This window comes from Wyeomyia smithii, chromosome 2 (assembly GCF_029784165.1).
Source record: "Wyeomyia smithii strain HCP4-BCI-WySm-NY-G18 chromosome 2, ASM2978416v1, whole genome shotgun sequence".
Taxonomy (NCBI): domain Eukaryota; kingdom Metazoa; phylum Arthropoda; class Insecta; order Diptera; family Culicidae; genus Wyeomyia; species Wyeomyia smithii.
In genome coordinates this window covers 8,205,881-8,225,819 of record NC_073695.1, presented here as the reverse complement: position 1 = coordinate 8,225,819, position 19,939 = coordinate 8,205,881, and the positions used below count along the sequence as shown (strand labels likewise).

At 38.3% G+C, this 19,939-nt stretch overlaps 1 protein-coding gene across 1 annotated transcript in view; it reads left to right on the top strand.

The window, feature by feature from the left end:
- The window catches only part of LOC129721270 (heparan sulfate 2-O-sulfotransferase pipe), a 555,985-nt gene that overhangs the window by 9,585 nt on the left and 526,461 nt on the right, over nt 1-19,939 (top strand). Inside the window, exon 2 of the mRNA XM_055673632.1 lies at nt 930-1,171. Coding sequence (XP_055529607.1) covers nt 1,128-1,171 — 44 coding nt within the window. The 5' untranslated portion in view covers nt 930-1,127. The remainder of the gene's footprint in view (nt 1-929; nt 1,172-19,939) is intronic.

Genomic DNA, 19,939 nt, shown 5'->3' with positions numbered 1-19,939 from the left:
ATCTATGTAATGTATGTTAATGACGAAACCAATTCCAAAATACTCGCTTTCAATGTTCCTTTTGAAAAAAATTACCATTGCTACTAAAAAAGCCCGTGGGAAAAACGCATCACAACTAAGACCAATATACTCCAATCCAGGAGGCTAATATGTTCCTAGTAGAAATCAGCACGCGAAGTGAGAAGCGCTTGAAGTCTCAGAAGTAAAATTAAAAGTAGTAGGACATGCCCCAAGTTGTCGAGCAATCTTTAGCAAGCGCTTTATAGTGCATTCTACCCCAATTTAAATGATTGTTTTCAGGTAAAAGTTGTTGAAATTTAATGAAATAAATTGAAATATTCATAGTATGTCAGTTACCCATAGAAGCTTGATAAAATTCATGAATAATTACTTGGCGGACAAAGCCATAGACAGTACAACATTTTTCAAAGTATTATGTTCATTATGGTACACTTTTTCATTTGAGAACTCTGGGAAAGCTGGATTTATATGAGAAAAACGAAGAAGTTCATCATTAAAAACCTCATATGTGAGTGTTTTAGGGAATTAATAGCATGCGTTTTGTACGGTTCTCGTCCACAGACGTTTTCAAGTATCGGATAAGTTTCTGAATATCGTGTCGCTTTGTTTCATTAGTACTGACTTTAGAGTGGGGGAGAGTAACATTTGTGCGAATTGTGAGAACGTAACTGTTGCTCAGGCTAGAACTTATGCATGAAAAACCACAGCAAGCCAACAATTTTAAGACTAAGAACTGTTTTCTCGACATTTAAGAGACCTACAAAATAACTGAATATCAAGATTGATTTAATTAGCAAAAAGAAATCTGTGAACGCTGATCCACTATCACCACTGAAAAAATAATACCAAATTATAATAATCTAACCATTCCCATTGCTAATGTACTGCCAATATCTGAATCATTCTAGGAACGAAGTTAACCGCGTCCAGAGTGTGTACAAAACGCACCCACAGCAGAGGGCCATTCTTCGGTTTAGTGCACACATATGTATTAATTCTGGTGGCTGTCGTGTGTTGTTCAACGAGCCTCGCTAGCAATAAAAAAAAACAAACACGACTCGCGTAAAGTGAGTTGAGTGGAAACCGTGATACCCTCCGAGAGCACCATGGATGTCCTGCTGCGGTACCGCAGAGTGCCGTTCCCGAAAAGGTGAGTTCGAAGTAGTCCTCAAGAAACTTTATTGTTCGTCACACAGCGAAAAACAGAAGAAAAGCTGAAAATGTTATTTGAGCTTTTCAACAGTAAATTGAATTTTCTGGAACACAGGTGAAATCTTCTTTGATCTTTAGTGTTGAACAGCAAAATTTTCATGCCAAAAATAATGCTAAATAATTCACGGTTAAGTCAAACTTTAACAATAGAAGCCATTCAATACCCAAACCCCTATTCTGCATCACACTTCACTTCACCGATACTTCCCGGTGGTTCTCTTTTTAATTTCGACTATTTTTAACGATTCGTTGCGTCAATTTGCGTGCGCCGTACCGATTCACGTTTCCTTTATTTGTTTTGGATACAGTTACTGCTTCACCTCCGCGCGGCACTCCAAATTCCCCTTTTCACCCAGTTATCGGATGCTAATGCTCACGATCGCTTACGTTTGAATTCAATGGTTAAATTGCGCACGGCAATTCCAAACTCGAAGGAATGTAACGAGTGGAGGAGGGGAGGAGGTGAAGGAGGGGTTTCAACTTTTCCTTTCGAGTTAACCGACAGACGGCAGGCTTCTGCGTGCAGTTGAAAAGGGCCCCAGTTTCCAAATCAGTGGCTTATTTGGTAGTTATTTTGAATGCGGATTCGACTGAAAATAAGTGCGTTTTATGCAGATTAGATAAGCAAGGAGGGGTCTACCGAGGATGAAGGTGAATTGGAGTTTTGTTAATGATGAACTAATCCGGCTGCCTTTGGCTACGCTGTGGAGCGCTTCCACGTAAGAGGCCCACATTGGAGAAAATTGGGTGTAAGCTTTTTATTGTTTGTCTAACGAAACCGATGGTCATTTTTGGCGGAGTGTTATTGTAGCTACTGTTTCGCCATGTTTGTTGTGGATTTAGCTTCTGTTACTTTTACTAAAAGAGATGTCTCTTTTACTTTATAAATATTATTATTTTACCTGTTATAAATATAATAAAATAGTTTATCTTGAGGACATTTGTAAAGTGGATATTATTCCAGGAGTACACCAGATCTCGATGGATAAATTGAAATTAATTTGTTAAGGTTAGTTTATTGAGCTCAACCTTTGTCAGCAACGAACGTTAATCCTTTTTCGAGTACAATACACTGCGTAGTGTAGCCGAGTTTCTTTGCCGTCAGCAATTTTCCAGGACTAGTGCTGACATCCGCCCCGCGTCACAGTGGAAGGTCTCTGAACAAAAGACGGAAATAACCTGAAGGTCTTTCTAAATTGATTAAAAATGACAAATAATTCCAATATAGGGAGTGCTAAACTCATTAATGGTGTCAGAAAATGTTACTCACCTAGAATGCCATTTTGAATAACAGATTTTTTTTTGGTCAGGTCATGGTCAACAATGGTATACTTAGTCTTTATCAAAAAACTTTAGACCCGTATATTTTTCGTTTACTGTTTTTTGTTTCCTTTTTGAATAATTTGATAATCTTTTTATCAAAAATTTGTAACTGAGCCGTTTGACCGATTTAAAATCTAATAATGGCATATTGAAGATAACTAAGGGGCCGTTCCTAAGTCCCGTGGTCATATTTTGATCACTTTTTATACCCCCGTGATTTTCGTGGTTTTTTGTGGTCTTTTTTCGGACAAAACACAGAGAAAGACGAACCCGACCCCACAGCATGACACAAGCAATACCGGGATGAATCGTCCGAGCCATGGGTTGTGTTCTTCCGGACCAAATCGAAACCATCAAATGTGAGGCAAATTTCTAAGGATCTAGTAAAGCAGACTAGCACTTTTCGATCCCTTACTGATGCAGTAAACCCCACTGTGACGTGAGAGTTACGAAACGGCAGCCTGCCACCAAACAATACTCTCCACTGAGTAAATGATGACGTGCAATAAAGTGTGCAAGCGATACAAAATAGCTATTTTGCGAGGCCGACTTATACGTCTTGCGGTGATGTAATCGGAAACGCATCTGACCAGAGAGTAAAAGTTGTGGGTTCGAATCCCACCTACTGGACTAGATTTTTCGTAAATTTTCAATTAACTATTTATCCAGTTAGTACATTTTTCAATCGTCAGCTCCACATTTTCTGCTTGAAATAGAAATAAAAATAACTTGACTTGCATTATAGTCATAAAAATTAAGAAAGGTAAAGCAGTATTCAGTTGTGATTGAGGTCCGCCCAAACAAATGGCGGGTAACAGTGTCTAATCTAAAGCAAGCTAATGCGATTGTTTGCAGTACGCTTTTTGCGAGAATTTCGCGTATACGTCCATTAGAGTGCCAATGAGATGTATGAAAAAAATTGACCTTCGCATATCGTTTAGCGATAGGGCATAAACCTTTCGTCTTCTCGAACAAAATCACCATGCGAATTTTCAGCTCGACCGGACATCGGGAACACGTGCTTTAAAGCGGTCAAAGTTTGACGAAAAAAGCACATCAATTCTATCTCCCATCTCAAAAATTTCTAAGTCCCAGAAATTCGATTTTATTTTTTAAATTTTTTCGAGTTAACACTAGACCATTGTTGAATGGCCAATTCAAGAATACCAACATTCAGCCAGTAAAGATGCTTGATTGCAAGTGATTGTACTCAGTGTCGCTCGATGGGGGAACAGAAAGATATTCGCCAGATCTGATTTGCTTAGCCACATTGAAGTGAACAGGATTCGTCTACCAGTACACTTTTTTGTGCCGCGGGTTATGAACTGCCTAGATTGCAGTCCGCGTCAAACTGCGCAATGCAAAAACCAAGCGGTCTTCAAAACCGCTGCTGGCGACCCGATTTCCTCGAATCCATATGACGCCTTGTCTTTTCTTTGAAAGTCTAGGATAGAACAAACGTATCTACAGGTGAAATGACAAATCAATATCTATAAATGCGAATGTCTGTCTGTCTGTTCCCTATAGACTCGAAAACTACTCAACCGATTACCGTGAAAATTTGTACATAGGGGTTTTCGAGTACGGGAAGTAATCCTAAAATATTAGTTTTTTTATATCTCATAAGCGTAGGCACGAGGGGGTGAAGTTGTGGTTCATGAACGTGAAAACTTCCTCCCCTATAAACGTGCTAATTTATATACAGATGTTTTTGAGTCTGAGATGTAGTTTTGCGACATTATTGTGCCATGTTAGACTTTTTTGAAAGGTCAGAGGCGTTGCAATGATGAAGGGGGGGAGGTTAAACGCTGTCAACCTTTGATGATTTTATTACTGCTGCACCGATCAGCATTGAATTCCGTTTGTAGATTCTATGGTAGCTGTTATAATTCAACGACTTTGAATTTTATATTTTCCATTAGCGTGGCAAAGGGGGGGGAGGTTATTTACTTGTTTTAAACTCCTCAACACCTAACTTGATCACCGTGCCAATTTCGATAGCTGGACATGTTTCTAACCCATTTATTTTTCTGTATCCCAGTGGCGTAGTGAGGGGGAATGTACTAATCTATATCTATAAATGCGAATGTCTGTCTGTCTGTCTGTTCCCTATAGACTCAAAAACTACTGAACCGATTGCCGTGAAAATTTGTTCATAGAGGTTTTCGAGAACGGGGAGTAACACGAAAATATCAGCTTTGCTCTATCTCATAAGCGTATGCAAGGGGGTGGTTAATTTGAACTCTGTAAACTTCAAAACGTCTTCCACAATAACCGTGCAACTTGAAATGCAGAAGATTTTTAGTATGAGGCATATTTTTGTAGCATTAGTGTGTCATTTGAGACTTTTCTACATCTCATTGGCGTAGTAAGTATGAGGAGGGAGATGACTCATGTCACCCTTTTACAACTTTGAAACCGCTGAACCGATCATCATCAAATTCGGTATATGGAAGCGGTAGTGGGTGATGTATTTCAGCGAATTTTCATTTTATGTATTTCATTAGCGTGGTAAAGGGGGGGGGGGAGCAAAAAAGTTATTTGTAAATTCTTTAATACCAAGCTTGATTACCGTGCCAATTTGAATACGTGGGTTCTTAAGTATGTTTCTACATTTATTTTTTTGTATTTTAGTGGCGTAGTCAAGAGGGGTATATCAAATTTATTATAATATGTAAATTATTGCTAAATTCATCACAAAATTTATATACAGGTGTTTTCGTCTATGATTCGTGGCATTCATGACAATAAGAGGAGGGGAAGAAAGTGGATGAATGTTATCAACCTACAGCAATTTTGAAACCGCCTGGAAAACAGCCAAAAATGGCCAAATACGACATAACCTGATTCCCAAAATCGGATTGATGACTAGAGGTCGGAAATCAATACCAGACACCGTTTTGAAATTGAAGATGATGACACCTCCAGTTTTTATTAAATAGCAAAAAAATGGTCGCACGCAATCAATTGATATTCCAAATTTTTAAATTTCCAATTTCAAAAGCGGTGTAGTCGATTTAACATCTTCCACCACTTGAAGAACACAACCTCTTCGTGGGGTTGATTCTCGACACCGCGTTGCAAGCCCAAACGAAGAAATATCGCGGCGTGACGATCAAAGAACGACCATTTACTCCTTGGTGGGACAAAGAGTCAATGTCAACAGGAAAAAATCCGACGCGTATTTAGACTTTCGGGATACAGGCAGAGCCGACGACTGTTATACGGTATTCGGAGTTTGACATCAAGTTTAAAACCTGCTTAGCTCCAAGTTCAATTGAAGAGGAAAGCACTCTAAAGGCACCTGGGAGCCATATTGGGTATCTGATGAAAAAATGTCAACGAAGAGTGAACTTTTTTTCGTACAAAAAGTGAGAGAAGCCCCCACCCAGGAGACCTTATAAGGCATTACCAAACAACGATTTGCCTGTAATTGAGTACGGGTGTTCCTGCTTCCGCTCCGCAGCAAACACATATATACAATAGGTATCTTAACTTGTACAAGCGGCTTGTGTTTGCTTTCTACCCTAACTAACACGCTGAGAATCCTGAGTAAGAATTCCCAGGATTCCTATAACTCGATGACGGAATCGCGAGAGGAATCGTTTCTGCGATACGTACAGGATCTGTGCGAATCGCATACGGGAAACCTTTTCAAGATTCCTCAAAAATCCAAACGAATCGTGAGAGGAAGCGTTTCTGCGATACGGACAGAATCTATAAGAATCGCATATGGAAAACCTTCTCAAGAATCCTACAGAATCCAAATGAATCGTGAAAGGAATCGTTTCTGCGATGCGGACAGAATCTGTTCGAATCGCTTATGGAAAACCTCAAGAATCCAAATTTAGGAATCTCGGCGACTCGGCGACAGAATCGTGGGAGGAATCGTCTCTGCGATCCGGACAGAATATTTTTACGCGGTTTTTTACAAGGATATTTTCTACGCGATATTTTGAATGAACGATTCGATCAACCATGTTTCTTACGCGGGATTTCGAATTACTGCGGTTTTTCAACGCAGATTTGATTTCCGCGTATTTAACGTGGTTTTTTACGAGGTACGTATTCCCAGCGTAAAAAAACTGAGTGTATAGCATAAGACTGAGGAAAACGTGTCGTAATGTGTCTATTTCTTTTCTAGATGAAATTGAAGAATCTAACCAACATCATAAAGAATATTATACTCATCACGAGAGACGGTAAACTTGCTCCCATTTTGGATCAAATTGCGTTTCTGAGAAAGTTATTTATTTCTTTCTCAAAGTGTTCCACTCACTAATTTATTCCTGTAACTTGGTAATTCTACTTTAGAAGTATACAAAACCTATGTCTGGAATTGATATTGACCAAACAATCGTGTAACTGAGGGTTAACAAATGAAAATGACTCTCGCGGTATTAGATTTTTTGTAGTACTAGTAGTATCAAATGGAAACATTACATATTCTCAATATCTAATTCTGTTCTACTAAGACGTTCAATGTAAAATTTATTATATTTCAGCAAAACTAGATTTCCCTTTTCTTGGCTTCCTCTGATCTGAACCTCAAATGATATAATTCAGAAAGACCAGAATTCAAATATATATAGGTATCACCAAAGTAAACTGAACACTGCGACTGTACATGGACCTTGCGCGTCCTTCTAGCGTCGAGCCGAAATTGCTTCGACCTAGTAGAATGCGAACAAACTTCTTTGAATATGCGAACAGAATTACAAATTTGAACAACTGACTCTAACAAGGACAGACTATTCGACATGACTGTCGTCCCGGTTAGAATAAACTCATATATACGTTAGTCGCACCCATAGGTTTCGCATAGATTCCCTAGGATTCCTCACATTGGAATCGAAAAGCGTCCGCAATAAGGAATCCTGACGAAAGAATCCTCAAGAATACCTTGTATATGGGACTGGGATTCTTGAGTGAAAATCGTGTTATGAGAATTCTTCGGATACGAAACCTTTGACTTTAACCGATTTGTGCTCAAAATTCTTATATCTTGTAAATTCTTGTTATTTCCATTTAATTTCGATGGCACCAAAAGATCCAGTAACCTATCTACTTTCAAATTAGCGTCAGCAGTGCCCAAGAATTCTCTCATTCCCGGGAATCCAATACTCCGAAAACTGAGGAATTTCATGAATATTTGGACAAAATCTAACAATTATTGGTTCAAGATATATAAAATTACTTCAACAGGCCATTTGTATGGTTCTGGGTATTTTGGTCCTTCCGGAATAGATTCCACTAGCGCTTCTTGTGACCATAAAAACAATTTAATAGAACAAGGTCAAATACCATCCAATATTGGTATATTTGGAACCGGGATGATGCCCTCAGACCGGAAAACGACCTCAGACGCCATTTTGAATTCTGAAATGGTGACTTCCGGACTCTGGGAAACATAAATATCTGGCCGAATACCTCCCAATATGAGTATTTCCGGAATCGGAATGATGCCCAGAGAACGGAAATAGATTCCAGACGACATTTTGGAATTCAAAATGGCGTCTAGGTCGTTTTTCGGTCTCTGGGTATCATCCCGATTCCGGGAAAACCCATATCGGGTAATATTCGGCCGTTTTAGGCCTTTTTTCAGAAACCGGAAGTCACTATATTGAATTTGAAATGGCGTCTGGAGTTGATTTCCGGTCTCTGGGCATCATTACGCATCCAGAAATACTCATTTTGGGAGGTATTCGGCCAGATTTTGTTATTTTTCAGACACCCGAAGTCACTATTAAGGAAATCAAAATTGCGTCTGAGGTCGTTTTCCGGTTTCGGCGCATCATCCCGGTCCTGAAAATACTCATCTTGGATGGTATTCAACCTTGTTTTATTTAATGGTTTCTATCGGCAATAGAAGCCCCTCTGGAATCTATTCCGGAAGGACCATTTGAAAGCCATACTACTTAAACACTCAAAAGCTAACAAATGGCCTGTGGAAGTAATTTTAAGAACTTTGAACCATTAATTGTAAGATTCTGTTCAAATATGGTGCTACAAGTATCAAATCAAGTATCAAGTATCGAATGAAAATTGCAGAAGTTACAAGTACTTTAATTTGGGGTAGGTACCCATGAATCCCGTAGCACATAACGGTTGAAGTGAAAGGTTTCGTATCCAAAGAATTCTCCTAACACGATTCTTCAAGAATCCTAGCCCCATAGACAGGGCATTCATTTTTCAGAATTCCTCATCAAGGATGCTTCACGATTTCAATGTGAGGAATCCTAGGGAATCCGAAAGATTCTCATTACACGATTCTCATTCAAGAATCCTAACCCCATAGACAGGGCAGTCTTGAAGATTTTTTTTCAGGGTTCCTTATCAAGGACGATTCATGATTCCAATGTGAGGAATCCTAGGGAATCTGAAGGGTTCTCATTACACGATTCTCATTCAAGAATCCTAGCACCATAGACAGGGCATTCCTGAGGAATCATTTTTCAGAATTCCTCATCAAGGATGCTTCACGATTTCTTTGTGAGGAATCCTAGGCAATCTGACGGATTCTCATTACACGATTCTCATTCAAGAATCCTAGCACCATAGACAGGGCATTCCTGAGGAATCATTTTTCAGAATTCCTCATCAAGGATGCTTCACGGTTTTTTTGTGAGGAATCCTAGGCAATCTGACGGATTCTCATTACACGATTCTCATTCAAGAATCCTAACCCCATAGACAGGGCAGTCTCGAGGATTCCTTTTCAGGATTCCTTATCAAGGACGATTCACGATTCCAATGTGAGGAATCCTAGGGAATCTGAAGGATTCTCATTACACGATTCTCATTCCGAAATCCTAGCCCTATAGACTGGGCATTCTTGAGGATTCTTTTTACAGGATTCCTTATCGAGGACGCTTCACGATTTCAATGGGAGGAATCCTAGGGAATTCATGCGAATCTTATGTGTTCGTCCGGGTAGAGAGAGATTTTGATAGTGATTTCACGCGCGCTATTATGATTGTGCCCAGTATGACTTTTTTAATCCAATAGCTTTAACATTCAATAGAAAATTTCAAAATAAAATTCTTTGAAACCGTTCATCAATTGATAAGCATCCGGCATTACCAGCCACGCTTTGACAATTAAAGAGTGAGAGCACATGCATAATGAGAATGATTTGCTATTGTTTGCTGTTCTTTGTGCAATTTAAACTGATTATGATCAATCGTGGGTAACACATGGTCAATCAAATATGCTATGCTACTGCGTTCTACACAAGCAACTTTGCTTTGATTTAGAATTTGATTTTTGAATTTTGAATTTTTCAGTGGATTTGTTTTTTTACTCGAAATAGTTAATAGCAATTTTATTGCTTAGATTATTTATCGCACTCAGACTATTTGCAATAAATCGAACAACCTTCGAAATATTCAGCAAAGCAGAGCAATTCAATAGCTGATCAGTAGGAAATTCCCCGCCTTTACACTCTACGTCCAAACAATAGTAAGCCCATTCTTCCAGCTTTCCCGACAAACGACCCCAACAATGAAATGCAAAACGAAACAGAAACCGAAAGCCAAGCCATTTTACGCCGGCGACATTAATCATTTGACGATATCCGCCTGAATGAGCCTCAAATGGGCTGCTGCCTTCCAAATGGAAACAGTGAAAAGGCGGAATCAAATTTAGTAGTTTCAGCCCAACCCAGGTACAGTCGAACCTATTTTCCAGCCGAACAATTCCCGCTCATGCCGAATGTGTCACCCGATTGACAGACAATTGGTGGATCGCTTCTTCTAATGCACTATCCGACTCTCGTATCGCCGATTGCCAATAAAACTTTAATTGATCGGCTCGAGCATTTATTCAACCGTGAATGAAGTTTTTACACTTGCGGAATGCCTGTGCAGCGGAAACAGAGGGCCATGTGCCAATCAAGAGTGCCACCCGTTATCGGGGACAGTTGATCTCCGTTTTTTTGGAAACATTTTTCGAATTCTCAACTCTTCATCAACGCCCGGCTGACTAGCGAGTGAACGACTGGGACAAAAAATCACCGCTGCTCAATTTATTTACATCCAATTTGTACTTAACAACCCACGGACAACTACGGCCTAGTTTCACGATAGGGGAAAGAATTCGAACACTGAAATCCAGCTCGATCCGGTTCTACCAATGTCAGGCAGGATCTGTGCTCTTTTGAAATTCAATTACACCCTGTGATCGACACGCCACCGCTTTCTGTGTGCTGCTGCCGCTGATTGATTGTGCTGTAAAACAAACAAAAAAAAAAACGAACAAAAACAGTAGCGCCTAGAGCCGCCAGTCTGGGAATCCGGGTGAATTAACCTGACGGACCGGGGCTAACGTAATTTGGGCTCTGTTGATATTTTTTATTACTTACTAAATCGCCTCTAATGACATTCAACATTAGAGGCGATTTAATTGAAATGCGAAAAATTGGCGATAGCTGTATGAGGACGGCTCTCTGACTAAATGTGTTAAGTAATTGTGTGCAAACGTTATTTAACGGAATAGTAGCTCGATCAAACATTGAGAAAGTAACGTTAATCAAAATTACGGATATGACACGGTGCGCCACTTTCACGACAGCAAATCGATGTCGTCTTGTGTTTCATCAAGGTGTTTTATCCGCTGCCGAGTGCGTCTTCTTCGCCTTCGATGACCCATCCACAAAGCCCTCGTCGAGAAAGTAAATCGCAAGATTTTCGTATTTCAGCCGGCTTAAGTGAGATTTTGAACCGGTAAAATTACTCTGCAGAAATCCGACTGCTCATTTGGCATCACCCGCCATCCCACCCTCGTTGTCGCGTCGGTCGTCGTTCAGTGCCACAAGGTAAACAAAATTCGGTTGAAGGGGAAGACGACACATAATGAACAAAAATAAACATTTTCTACGGTTAAAGCGATTCACTTTCATCCGAGACTTTTTTTTGTGACAGGGGGGCATACAGGGTTAGACCGCCAACCGAAGGTGGGGGCCGCAAGAGGCAAAAGTATTTGCTTAGCTCTAATGAATATGTACGACCGTGTTCAAACATGTGCTCATCGAAGTGATTTCCTTCTACCGAGCTCCGAAGCTAAGCAGATACGATGTAGGTACCCTTTTGTGTGGAGCTTTTCGGAGCAGCTCAAAAGCCCAAAACGAAATCGAAACTGGCGGCGTTCCATTATCGGTAGCGCGAAAGATGCGCGGCGACGGCGACCAGAGACGAGGACGGTGCTCATCAAGTCGGAACGCATCTTCTTCCATGCTCTGGAAACTGGCGTGCATTATCCGACAGGAAGCGAATGAAAAGCGGTGTACAAATATCAACTGGCGCATTGGTAGAGGGAGGAAGAAAATTGTCTAAACCGAAGGGAAAATGCTAACGAATGATCATGCAGGTTGAAGATTTGAATTGCACGTTGACTTTCATTTGTTAAGTCAAAACAAAAACTCACGAGATTACGGCTATATGAATTGCAAATTTTTACCCAAAACATCATCAGTCGTTAATACGAATGGACGTCGCTAAAGGTTACAGATTATGAAATCTCTCTCGCGCATCAAAAAGTTACAGTTTCTTTTCTTGCCTTTCATTTCACTAATGCAGGTAAGGAAACTAAACAAAAGTGTCCCTCTTTTAATTATTGAACTCATATTCTCAAACAAACTACTTCTCGTAAAGTTCGTATCCAGAGTTCTGCGATCTGAAACATAGGAAAACCACTTCTGTCTGGTTAAGAAAAAATATGTAACCCAAAATAGCTAGTAAAGCAACCACCACCAATGAAAGCAAGTGGTACGACACTTGGATTTTATGAATTTTCTCTCGAGATATGCGAGCTCATTTTCCAGTCAGGAACGCGCGATTTCTCGCGCAATTGCACAGTCAATGATCCCCGCGCTTTGTCCAGTAACGGAGCCACATCGAACCGAAGAGCTTTCCTCCTTCGAGCGGCAAGGGAAAGAAGTGTGGGACGCTACTCGATCGCTGCCAGTGACAATTACCGCTCCAACTGTCCGTCGAGAAACCAATTAGTCTATATCGTTGCCAGCCGTGCTAAATATACACCGCGTCAGGCAAATAACTTCCATTCAGCGTGGCCATGGCGATCTATTGCAGCGGGGGGCGTCTTCAGTATCTAGCGTAGATCCAGCAGAAGGTGGGTGCCACACTATGTTAATTTCCAGCCGCTCAAGTGTGAACAATGCAAACATTATGCTAATGGAGATTATGCGCCACAATGGGTATTAGTTCGATAGAGCAGCTGCACCGGATCGAAGACGCGTGGTCGAGAGGCTGGAGTGACTGACAGAGAGGAGAAGGGATGAAATGGCATTTCTCTACCCCCGAGTCTTGGGCGGCGGAATAATGGCTCGTCTAAGCGCACACTCTGGTTTCAATGGCGCTCCGAAAGCAAGGAAAAAAAACAACCATCTTTTGTATTATTACGCTTTCTAAAATTATAACTATCAGTTAATCGCTGTCGCTAAGCGTGAGCGCGAGATTTAGTTTTGACTTTGGTGCAGGTCGGTTTCGCGGAGAGCAACAGCTTTTGGTGCGAAATGTGTTTTCATGTGATTTCTTTTCCTATCATTTTTGTTTTATATTAATTTCACAGTCGTATTATTTTCATATGATTTTTCCATTAGTTACATACCACAGATAAAATCATAATTTTATTTCATATCACTTATGTTTTGTTACACACCAATTTTGTATTTGTTTTGCGCCTTGTGGACAGATTTTAACAATGACATTTTTAATAATTTCAACATGATATTTTGAAAAATCATAATTTTGACACTTGTGACTTACTTAAAATTTAACGGGTTTGACATTTTTAGCCTTTTTGACGTATCTGACATTTTTGGCACTTTCGAAATTTTTGATATTTTACATTTCTGACATTTTTAACATTCATATTAATTCTGTCTTAGTTTCAGTCAACAAATACCAAACTCATGGCAGCGTAAAATGTCACATATCGCTTTATTATTTCACTTCTATCGAATATAGACTGTTCCAAAAATTTTAAATACACTTACATTCTTAAATGAAAGACAAAAAGAATTTTTTAGTTATTATATTCTCAAATATGCTTAATAATATGCTTTTCTTTCCAATTTTAATTCAATTTGTGTTATCTTATACAGGGTACGCGAGCTCTCTATTTTTTTTTTCTTAACATCATTCATAAGCTCCTGCACAGTGCTTTCTATGACCATTTTCACCAATTTCGGCCAATCTTACTGGAATTTTTCAACGTCGTCTGCTAACTTTATAAGTTTTCTTAGCTTCGCCTTAACCAAAGCCCAGAAAGTTTCGATTGGGCGAGCTTCAGGGCAGTTTAGTGGATTCATCTCCTTTGGTGCATATGAGACCTTTTCTTAATTAACACTGGGGTCTTTTTTTACGCGTATAAAAAAATCGCGGGAAAAAAACTCCATTTAATAGAAAGATCCGATTGAAAATAATAACATATAAGCTTATATGACATTAAGAAATAATATAAAAATGGTAACAAAACACACAAAATGAGTTATAGTGCTTCCAAAATTAAAATTCATTGAAAAACAAGAACCTTTCATTTACAAGAGTAATTTCATTTCCAGCTCGTTCGTGCTGTAATCTATATTCACAGTCTTCAATTTCAACTGATATTCTGTTGCTGACAGAGAAAATTCGCAGCTCTGGCAACGAACCTGACTCGTATCGTTATACAATTATTAATGTATTTTTGCTCCTTTTTCCCGAATCAACGGAAATTGCCTATTATTTGATAATGTGTAACAGCAAATGTATTAAAAATATGCATCTTTTAGATTGATAACAGAAAATTTTATTGTCATGAACCACACGACTGAATTTGTACTGTATTAGATTTACTTATACTAAACTTATTTGATACCGCATAAAAATAATTTTCCAAATCGCCTAAAAATAATCCGCGTTATTTTAGAAAATCGCGTGAAAACTTCCGCGTTATTTGAAAAAATCGCATAGAAGAAGCCGCGTATAAAAAACCGCATAAAAATAACCCGCGTAAAAAGACCCCAGTGTATATCACTCTGGCGCATCCTCATGGTAATGACAGAAAACAAGATCGGGCCAATACATTGTACAATGGGTATGCTTTCAAACCAAGGATAACAACCTTATTGCAAGCACTCTTTCACGTAGATTCTACCAAAATATGTGAGTCGTTATGAATAGACGAGACATTTTTCCACACTCACAAATGACTTGCCACACCATAACCTTTTTGCCGAACTTTTTACACATCCATTCCCTTTGGAGTAGTATAAAGTTACAGTACTGGCAGAATGTTATAGTCTAATTTTGTGTGGGTTTCGTCATCCATAATATCACACCCCGACTTCTTGTTCAGACGCTTCCTAGCCCTCAATTTCACAGATTCAGCATTGTTTGCTGCTTCGTTTTGACTGTTTCTGCTTCCGACGAGAATGAACCACGTCAATCAGTGGACTACCGGTCTGATTAACTCAATTTATGCGGAAACTAGTGAAACCGGAAACCAACCAATCTGCATCAGAATCACGAGAAACATTAATAAATTTCAATTTACATCAAAAGAAATTGAGTTTATCTGATGAGTGGTCCACTATAGGAAAGCGGACCACTATAGGTCAATTTACCCTGCCTTCGATGGACCACTTTCTTCAGTAGACCATCCTGATGGAAAACTGGTATAAATTGGAACTTATACGTGTTTCTCGTAGTTCTGATGCAAATTAGCTGGATAACGTGTGTCTCGCTGGAAGTTCCCTGAAAATATCTCGAGCTCTAGCATAAATGCAGTTAATTTGAAGGGTGGTCCAAACCTATAAGGAAACCCATTTCCTACAGTGGACCTTCTGCCAGATTAACTTAATTATTGCGAAAACTCGTGGTACTTTCAGAAAATCTTCATCATCTTATTTCAAATTTTCATTCATCTCATCCAGCCAATCTACAACAGAATCACGAGAAACTTTCAAAATTCCCGATTTAATGTGAAGAGGCATTCAGTCAATCTAACGAGTGACCCATTAAAAAAAGGGGTTCACTGTTGGCAAATTTACCCTTATTTTTAGTCAGATGTTTTGAAACTCTTGGGGAATAAATAAACCCCTTTCCTATAGTGGTCCGCCCGCCAATTAACCTCAGTTTATGCGAAATCTCGAGGGATTTTCAGGAAAACTTCTATCGGAAAACATTTTATCCAGCCAATCGGCATCACAAACATTTATAAACTACGATTTATGTTCAGAGAGATTGAGTTCATCTGACGGGTGGTCCACTTTAGGCTAATAAAGCAAAGGGATCCACTTCCAATTTATGTTAAAAGAAGTTGAGTTAATAAGTGGTCCACTATACTGCCGTGAGATGACAAAGTGACGTAAGAGCCATTTTTTCCGAAAAAGGGTTTTTCATGCCAATTTGTTCATTATTCGAAGACCTATGTTCCTATGTTCCTTTTCGTTGTACGTTCGTACGTTGCATAAAATCAAGAAAAAAAAAAACAAAGTGTCGTAGGCTCCCATATCAATATAAAAGTGATCAGAAATTCATTCGTTTTGGGGCCGTACTGAAAAACTGATCACTTGGATCTACGTCACATTGTCATCTCACGGCAGTATAGGTTTATAAGGGAAAGGGGTCCACTATAGATCCATTTTACCTACAAATGTTTCTCATGATTCTGATACAGATACGCTGATTTCCATAAAAACTAAGTTAATCTGATCGATGACCCATTACAGCATGTAGTCCATCCAAAGTAGTTTCCCCCTAAATTTAATGGAATACTTCCTTCAGTGGATCACCCTGATGAAAGATTGTTTATTCCTTTGAAATATATTTTATTAACCCATAGTGGACCACCCGTTAGACTAACCCAATTTCTCTTAACATATATCGGGATTTCTACATGTTTGTGATGCGGGAAAGATGATTCCCAGGGAGCTCCGTAGCCGCAAGGTTACAGAGTCCGCTTTGGTAAGCAGGTGGTTGTGGGTTCGAATCTTAGTAGAATCAGGCCATTTGGTTGTCAAAGTTTAGCTTGGGTTCATTCTAAGGCTCCCCACCACGTACCCTTCCTTCAATCTGAATTCTACAGTACTCCTGTTGACTCTCCTTCAAACAAAAAAAATCCCTATTATAATAAAACTGGTGTGAGTTACGTATGAAAGTTCTCTACAGGGAATTGTAACTAGGCGATATTGTTAGGATGGGCAGAGGCTTGGTATAGTGAAACAGTAAGTTTGAAACGGAAAGGTAAAAAAAAACCTACACACAAGCACGGATATGAATGAAAAGCGTTTCACTTACGTCAATGGTGATACTGCCAATAATATGAAGTGCGGAGTACAGTAAACACCTGGGCAATATCACAGTTGATCTAAGCTCTGGTCGCAGTGATGAGTCCACACAGAAGAAAAAAAAATGATGATTCCCGATGGAAGTTTTCTGAAAATCCCTCGCATAAATTCAGTCAATCTGGCGGTTGGTAGACTATAGGAGAGAGATGCGCTATAGGTTAATTTACCCTAAATTGGAATTTTGGTATTTCTGTCGCTACACTAATAGAACTACCAGGATATTTTCCAGGGTCGAACGCAAGAGACTGGCTGCCTGTTAGGTGTGTATTAAGCCAATCGGGTAAAATAACCTATAGTGGACCTCTTTCCCTTATTAACCTATAGTGGACCAGCCGTCATATTATTCCAATTTCTCTTGACATAAATTCAAATTTATAAATGTTGAATTATCGTGGCGGGTGGTCCACTATAGAAAAACAGTCCACTAGAAATTAGTTTACCCTAGTCTACATCAAAATCACGAGAAACTTTTGTAAATTCCAATTTAGGGTAAAACTATCTTGGATGGATCACTTTCTAAATTGGACCACTTTGACGAAAATCTGTTCTTCTTCTGATATTGGGGATAACATAAACCTTCTTGGTCGTTTCAATGGACCATCCGCCTGAATAACTCAATTCATGCGATAACTCGATGGGATTTCCATAACACATGTTACCTAGATCATCTTTACCAAAATCACGAGAAACATTTGTTTATTATAACACTGTGCTACAGCGATTTAGAACTTATGAAGTAACCTAGTGTAGGTTGTAGGTCTTGTTAAGTGTAACATTCGCTCTTACTAGAAATTTTCCAAACACCTCCAAAATCTGAAGTTATGGTCAAAATACGATTTTTTGGACTTCAGCGCATACAATATTTTTTAACTCAGGCATTTATCAACCGATTTTCAATATTAAAGCAGTTTTAGAAAGGAGACAAATAGAGCTTTCAAAATATGTACAGGTTTGTTCTAATATCAATTAAAAACATGTTGAATTATTTGAGCTTAAATCTAATTTTTCAGACTTTTTCACGCAATATTTCAGTTTAATTGTCAATTTTCCGTCTGTTTTTGTGAGAAGCATACCACACATATACTATAATTTTGAAAGTTTATTCAATTCCGAATCAAATGAAAGTAGTTTCGTAAAAATCGGTTGATATTGGGCTAATTTATATATTTTTAAAGAAAACCAGAATTTTTGCTACTATCGCGCAATTATTTCACGGAGCTACAAATGATGAAAAAATGCAAGAACTTTTGATGTGACTTAGTGTGGGTTGTAGATTTAGTCAAATGTTACTTGCGCGTTTACTTAAAGTTTTTCAAATACTTCAAAAATTATTAGTTATGGTCAAAATCAAATAATTCAGTTATTTTTCAATCAATTTTTTATATTTTGGCTGTTTTGGAAAGGCGAAAAATAGAACTCTTGAAACATATAAATATGTCTAAAGAGTTTACCTATATGTGATGAATAGTTTTAAATAAAATAAGATGATTTATATTCAATAAAATATGATAATTTTTTTCAAATTTTACCTATATGCGATGAATAGTTTTAAAATAAATAAAGTAGTTTATGTTATTTTTAAATTTACCAAATTTATTCGCAATTTTTTACACTTTTTTTAATGAACGAGCTTTAATTACTGCAGAATTTGAAAAGTACATTTAGTGCCAAACGAAAACAGTAAGTGTTGTTTATGAAAATCTGTTATAATTTGGCTGAGATATGACTAGATGTCATATATTCCACCAAATACTTAGATTTCATCAAATCATTTCTCAGCATATTTATAACATATTTTCAATAACAACACCTTTTGTTTTCGTTTGGTACTAAAAAGAACTTTCCAAATTTCACAGCAATTGAAGCTCCATCATTACAAAAATGTGTGAAAAATTGCGAAAAATTTGAAAAATTAAAAATAACATAACCCATCTTATTTATTTTAAAACTATTAATCACATATAGGTAAACTTTTTAGACATATTTATATATTTCAAATGCTCTATTTTTTGCCTTTCAAAAACAGCCAAAATATATAAATTCAGTTGAAAAATAACCGTATTAAACATAGAAATGTGAGCTAAGGTAAAAAATAGGGTTTTGAACATAACTGATAATTTTCGGGGTATTTGAAAAACTTCAAGTAAATGCGCAAGTAACAATTGACTAAAACTACAACCCGCACTAAGTCACATCAAAAGTTTTTGCATTTTTTCATCATTTGTAGCAAACTGCTTTCATTTGATTCGGAATTGAATATACTTTCGAAATTATAGTGTATTTGTGGTATGTTTCTTACCAAAATAGACGGCAAATTTAAAATTAAATTGAAAAGTTGCGTGAAAAAGTCTGAAAAATTATAAATAAACTCAAATAACTTAACATGTTTTATTGATGTTAGTACAAACCTGTATATATTTGAAAGCTCTATTTGTCCTCTTTCTGAAACTGCTTTAATATTGAAAATCGGTTGACAAATGACTGAGTTAAAAATATTATATGCGCTGAGGTCCAAAAAACCGTATTTCGACCATAACTTCAGATTTTGGGGGTGTTTGGAAAATTTCTAGTACGAGCGAATGTTACACTCAACAAGACCTACAACCTACACTAGGTCACTTCAGAAGTTCTTGCTTTTTTTTCTCATTTGTAGCACAGTGTAATTTTAATCGAAAGAATATCCAGTTTTTTCGTCATGGTGGTCCACTGAAGAAAGTAATCCTTCCAAGGTAGCTCCACCCACTCGCGATACAGCGAGTTCGAGATTTAGTCACCGTGTTTCGTTTATCGGTTCGGTTGGGCGCCCTCAAAAGCCGGACGGACCTTTTTGGCCACGTTACGAAGCAAAAAAAAATCATCAGAATTTACGTATTAACGGATAGGTTTTTGCCTTTCTCCTAGTAAGGTATAGCAATCACTTGCAAAACCGCATATATAAAAGTGCTCCAAAGGGCCGAATGGCATATATCACTCGACTCAGCTCGACGAGCTGAGCATTTTCTGTATGTGTGTGTGTGTGTGTGTGTGTGTGTG